General features: G+C 41.3%; 1 protein-coding gene across 3 annotated transcripts; it reads right to left on the reverse strand.

Annotated features, from left to right (window-relative positions):
* Positions 1-359: 359 nt before the first annotated feature.
* LOC122026152 lies at positions 360-5104 on the reverse strand. Of its 3 annotated transcripts, XM_042584812.1 has the most exons (5): positions 4814-5104; positions 4716-4733; positions 4442-4638; positions 2192-2250; positions 360-506 (listed from the first exon to the last, which is right to left on the reverse strand). In XM_042584812.1, exons 1-5 carry the CDS (start codon positions 4874-4876, stop codon positions 502-504), a joined length of 342 nt encoding a protein of 113 aa, XP_042440746.1. In that variant the 5' UTR covers positions 4877-5104; the 3' UTR covers positions 360-501. The 3 variants fall into 3 exon arrangements, with proteins under 3 accessions (XP_042440746.1, XP_042440730.1, XP_042440738.1); XM_042584796.1 differs by lacking the exon at positions 360-506 and having other exon boundaries at positions 2052-2250; XM_042584804.1 differs by lacking the exons at positions 360-506; positions 4716-4733 and having other exon boundaries at positions 2052-2250.
* Positions 5105-6223: the final 1119 nt, after the last annotated feature.

Consider the following 6223-nt stretch of genomic DNA (forward strand, 5'->3'; position numbering starts at 1 on the left):
AGCTTTGATCCTACTCTCCTGATTTGTCGTGTGCTATAGAGCCAAGCAACCCTCTGCTGTCATGCCCCGAGGAGTCCCTGCCAGATGAAAATCCAGCAGCATCCCCCCTGTACTGATGACAATATGAAACTCAAAATACATATATCCACATACTCGACCCGCATGACCGGAAACAATATATCAAATAGAATAGGAAAACATTCCACGCAGTTTATAATGCAGCATCCGGCTGACAACATTTATTACTAAAGAAAAGATAATATAGAAAAAACATCGTAGATATATGTAAACCTACTCCACTATAACGAAGAAAGATGAAATCCACGAAGTAATGAAAATACCGCAGCGGAAATCAAGAGTAGTGAAACCAAATGCTCGACATTAAGTCCACAATTACAATCACACAGTCCATAATATAACAAATCTCAACAAGGAACTATAAAATTGAAAATCTAAAATCCAACATGACAAGGGGGCTAGCACCGGAATTTCCTGACAGCCTCAACCTAAAATAGGAAAATAAACCCATGGGGTGAGTTCAATGAACTTTACAGGTAACAAATAGATATGTATAGTAACATATAACTACCAACAATAACCTATAGTACAATCTCCTAAACAATATAAAGGAATGCATAACTGAATAAACTGTAGTAACAAGCAATAAGCAATGTAATATAGTCCTCTGCAATAATAATAAGAAATGCATAACTGAATAAACTGTACTCACCAGCAAGTCCTATCTGAGCAAATGACTGTGAACATACAATAGTTAAAGTTAGTTAGACCAAATAAGAATATATCCTATATGCATGTCAATAATATGCAGTCACCAAAATACAGCATCCAATATGCTATAATCAGATACAATAAATGTAATCTGTGCATATGATGCAATATGATATGGTCATCCCTGACACTAGTTAGCCATCTCACATGCGATGGTGAGACTGAGTCGGTAGAACTATGACAACCGTGCACGCTGCCATCACTGCTCCTGAGTGACCAAATAGATGGGATATTGTCGGAATGCACCTATCCTCCTACCTCAAACATAGTGAGAGAGCGTAATGCTCTCATCTCCCTAAGATAATCCAGAGGAGGGATCGCTGCCCGCTACCACGCTGCATCACACTACCCATGAGCGGACCAACGGAGCCTAATAGAGCAAACTTCCATACACACCCTAAGTGCTGTACCATTACCCATGCAGTGGTCATGTTGTGTGCATGCCACGTAGCCAACGACTTGCTCAACAATAATGGTGTCGACAATCGCCAAACATGCAATCATGCAGGATGGTGCATGATACTACAGCATGTCAATCATGAACATATCCTCATCTCTAATATATGTGCCGAAAAGGTAATGTAACGACCTGCCTTCTGGGTACTGACTGTAAGGCCGGTCGCTACAGTTTCTCCTGTCTATATGCTGTGCGGAAAACTGGGTTTATTAAAATTTTGCTAATCTAATTACTGGGAACGCTGAAACTGAATGTTCTACATGTACCTAATAGTTGTACACTGCTAGGGGAGGTATTTACCACTGATACCAGACTTCTGATCGGTCCACGGACCGGTCCACTGGACTGGACGGAGAAGAACTTGGATTGGTCGGTGGCCGACCCCGAAGCTACGTCGCTTCTGTTCCCAGCTGGATCGGTCGGCAGACCGATCCAGATAGGTCTGGATCGGTCAGTGACCGATCCAGGAATCTACGCGATCCCACTATCGGGATCCTTTCTGTTCGCGGCTGGATCGATCTGCCGAACGATCCAGCTGCGAACAGAGAGTTAGGACTGCCGAAACCAGCTCCCTGATCGGTCTGCCGACCGATCCGAGACCCTCTGATTGATCTGCTGACCGATCAGGGGTTTCTGATTTCGTATCCGAAACTCTGATATCAGCACTGCTTCGTGCCAAAACCTCACACACAACTATCTAATGCATAATAACTATTCTAATAACATGTAGTAACAATTCTAAACTTAAGCTTAAGCAAGGTTTACTGGCTCATGACATTTTAACAACTTAAAGTGCATGAAGGTATAAATTCTAAAAGTTCTAATTGTTTAAATTTGCTAATGTTCAAAGTGCATAAGACATGAAAACTGAAACTAATAACTGTAAAGTGCTAAAGAAAATGCTAAATCCCTAGAGGGTCTTTTATTCCAGTTCCTTCCACCCACATCTTGATCTGCATTGACCCCCAGCCTCCACAGCTAGTCCACTTTCCTTTTTCCTGTATCTGCAGTATAAGGAAAATAGTATCTGTAAGCTAAAAAGCTTAGTAAGAAACCATCTACCTCACTAAAACATGCAACGATACCAACATGCTTTTAAAGAATGCTATTTGAAAACATGTACTGGCATGGCATACTATGGTTGCAAGCATAACTGAAATAACTGAACATGTAAACTGAAGCATGGCATAACAACTAATCATATGAATCAATAAAGATAAACTGACCGAACATATAATAAGCTAAACTGATACTGAATTCAAACTCAACTAACATAACTAATTCTGAATTTTGAAAACTAATTCATAAAAAGTGAAAATACATAATCATGCTGTTTGGGCCCGACAACTGTACTTGCTGTGCGCGCATCCCTAACTAGACCCGGGTTTGCAAGTCCCGAATTTAGTAGGGTTAACTAGGTTATCTAAACCTAGGGACGACTGTGGGAGTCCAACCCATGGATATCTGATCCAGTACAGTGCCACTGAAAATAAAATACTGAATATAGCTAACTGTTTTAACTTGTTGTTTCTAGGTTATCTGAACCTAGAGCTAGGTTATCTGAATCTAGAGGCGACTGTGGGAGCCCACCCATTGGACCGTAGTCCCATAAAACTGAACTAAACTAATGTGCTATTTTAAATGCTCCTAATGCATTTAACGGAGCTATTAAACATAACTGAGGTGGCATTTAGCTACGCTAACGTTTTACCGAACACTTAGTGTGCTCAAACTCTCTCCTCTAATAGGGAGATCACCTCTAGGCCCCCGACAACGTCTAGAATCTCCAACTCAAGGAGAACAACGTGTTCGGCCCGTCTAGAGGTGCTCAACTAGATCCCTAATCCTCGAGGAGGGTTAAAACACACCCTATGTGCTGAAAAACCTGCATATAGCTAAAACTAAAAGTATGCAATCAAACGAAAGCTATTATACTGCAGGTGAGGGGTTTCTTACTTGTGTGCTAGATTTCTTACAAATCTAATCGCTAGAAATTCCGGTGGAGGTGCCCCTTTCGAGAGACTTCTCGCGTCTATGCGTTCCTCTCGCGAAGGAGTGCGCCCTCGTGTCGAAATCGTCGCCGGAAAGTGTCCTTGGGGCCCTAGAGAAAGAACCCTAGGTCTTCCTTGGTGTGGCGCCGAAAGAAGGAGGAAGAAAAGGGAGAGGTGGCGTGAGAGGGTTTCGGTGGAGAAGGATGTGCCGAACCAAAATAAAATAAACCAAACCCTCTTTAAGTTTCCTATTTATATTAAGTGGGTATTTTGGCCCAACTCAATTATAATTATCTTTGGTTCTCCTTTCTCTCAGCACGGCCCTGCTGGGTTCACCGGTTACTAAAGCTAACTAAAGGTTTAGCGGACCCGAGAGGTCCCGGGTTCGATTCCCGCTGAAGCCTTTTTATTCTTATAATTATTTTTGCTATTTTCGCTACTCGGAAAATTCCGGAAAAATATCTAAAAATTCCAGAAAAATCATAGAATATTTATAATGCAAGTTTGAGAGTTTTCGGGCGTTACAGGTAAACACATATATAACAATGATATAAGCAACATGAATCCAAGATCACATATCAAATATATATAGAAACTAATCCAGTATACAGAAGTATTATATATATATCTATCTCTATGAACATAGATACGCATGGCAGGAGATAAGAGCATACAAGTCTAGTGTATAGCAGCTAACAGTAAAAGCATGTAACAGGTATCAAATAAGTTAAAACTAGGGAAATAATAAATCAACCAATTACCCCTAGTTATATATATACTACACATATTATAAGACGCTATCAAGAGATAAGTCAAAGGGCACCCGCCTCTATAGAAGATCCAATCAAGCTAAATCCAATGTCGAGACTCTCGTCTCGAATCATAGTCCTTCATCGATCAATATACATATTTTTATTTAGCTAAAATTCAAATGAATTAAATAGCTAAATAAAATCCCCAAGACTAATTTAGAGAAAAACCCTAATCAACATAACATCAATCTACCTAAATTAAATCCAATGATTTATTAGGGTTAGTTACCTAATCCCTAATCATCCATTAGACTAGAAATCCAAACCTAAATCAATCTACACACAATCAACATTCAATTCAAACATAATTCAATACATATACCTAAGTTAACAATTCTTGCTAACACATCTAGCAATCATCTACAACATGTATAAAATTCCTTACACCATACCTCAAGCTCAGCCGCTGTCGATGCTGGACAAGGTGAGCTGCTGGATTGAGTGGCTGCCGAAACCAAGAACACCCCACAGTACACAATTTCAGATCCACAAGACACAACACCTGCTGGAATCTCTTCCCCTCCAAGATCCAGTGATGCAGGCTGCTAACTAAGAATGGTACGGTGGCCGAAAACAAGCAATCTTCCACCTTTGAAAACAAACACTCCCAAATCAACACCACCGAAAGATCACATACTTAAATCACCATTAGGGCAGAGCCCCTACCTCCAAGATCGACAACAGCTAGAGAGAAAAGAAGGAATCAACGATTGTGCTAGGGCGCAAGTCGGAGAAAATAGAAAGAAGAAGGTTCAGTTGCTTACCCTCGGAGCCCTAGATGCCTCCTCACGCTGACGATTCATGGATCTACCTTGATCCAGTGGCATCGGCAGTCAGCGCAAGGAGGCGTGACCCTACCGCTTGCCGAGGTCGACAAAAAGAAAGAAGCCAGAGGGGAGAAGGATTGTTGTAGCTAGCTCCTATCCTCCACGCTCCGAGACTTGATCTGCGTCGACGACACCGAGAAGACGAGAGAAAATCACTGATGGCAAGGAGAGGTAACGCGGAATAGGGAAGAAGAGTCGGGGAGAGGAGATGAAGAAAATGGGTCGGTATACGGGTTCGGGTTCCTTTAAAGGTTGATTTAAGCTTAGGTTTATTTAATTAAACCCTAAATTAAATCTCAATCAAGTCCCACTTAAATGAGTATCCCAAACAGGCTTTATTCGCACTGCCGATTCATCCCCTCAAAATCCGTTATATAAGCTCCAAAAAATTCCTAGAAAATTTCTAAAAATTCGTGGAAAATTTTATCAGGCTATTTCCCAAATAACCTTATTATTAATTTTCAATATCTTACATTCTCCCATACTAATAAAAAATTTGATCCCCAAATTTCGTTATCTACCATCAGCAAGCATTATAGATAGAAAAACAGTATAAATGATGAACAGAACTCTAACCCACATACCTCAAGTAAAAAGATGGGGGTATCGAGCTCGGATCGTATCCTCGAGCTCCCAGGTAGCCTCCTCGTCAGAATGATATTTCCATCCAACTTTGACCAATCGGACAGTCTTATTCCGCAGCTGACGCTTTTTGTGGTCCAGAATCCATACTCGACAATATAGCTCTCCTAATCAATCCAAAGAACTAGTCTTCTGGATCACTAAAAAGTGTGCGGATTTGGTTAATCGATCAACGATTACCCAAATCACATCATGACCTCATCGAGTCCTAGGCAATCCTACCACAAAATCCACAGTAATGTGCTCCCATTTCCACTCTAGAATAGGGATCCTCTGAAGTAATCCAGCAGGTCTCTGGTGCTCAGCCTTCACCTGCTGACAGATGAGACATCTAGCTATAAATTCTATGATGTCTTTCTTCATACCGTTCCACCAATAAGAACTCCTCAAATCATGATACATATGGGTTCCACCTGGGTGGATAGCAAATCTAGAGCGATGAGCCTCCTGAAGTAACTCCTTTATGATCGGGTGAGACTGAGGTACACATAATCTGCCTCGGAAATAAACAATACCCTCGTCATCTCATGTAAACTCGGTTTGCTGCCCGGAAGCTATCTAACTACCAATAAACTGTAAATGCTGATCTCTGACTTGGGCCTCTCGAATCCTCATCCTAATCGACAACTGAGCAACCATGGTAACAAGAATACCCTGCTCTGTCCGTCCCTACTCCTCAAGGCCCAACTCGGAGAAACCCTAAAT

This window comes from Zingiber officinale, chromosome 1A (assembly GCF_018446385.1).
Source record: "Zingiber officinale cultivar Zhangliang chromosome 1A, Zo_v1.1, whole genome shotgun sequence".
Lineage (NCBI taxonomy): Eukaryota > Viridiplantae > Streptophyta > Magnoliopsida > Zingiberales > Zingiberaceae > Zingiber > Zingiber officinale.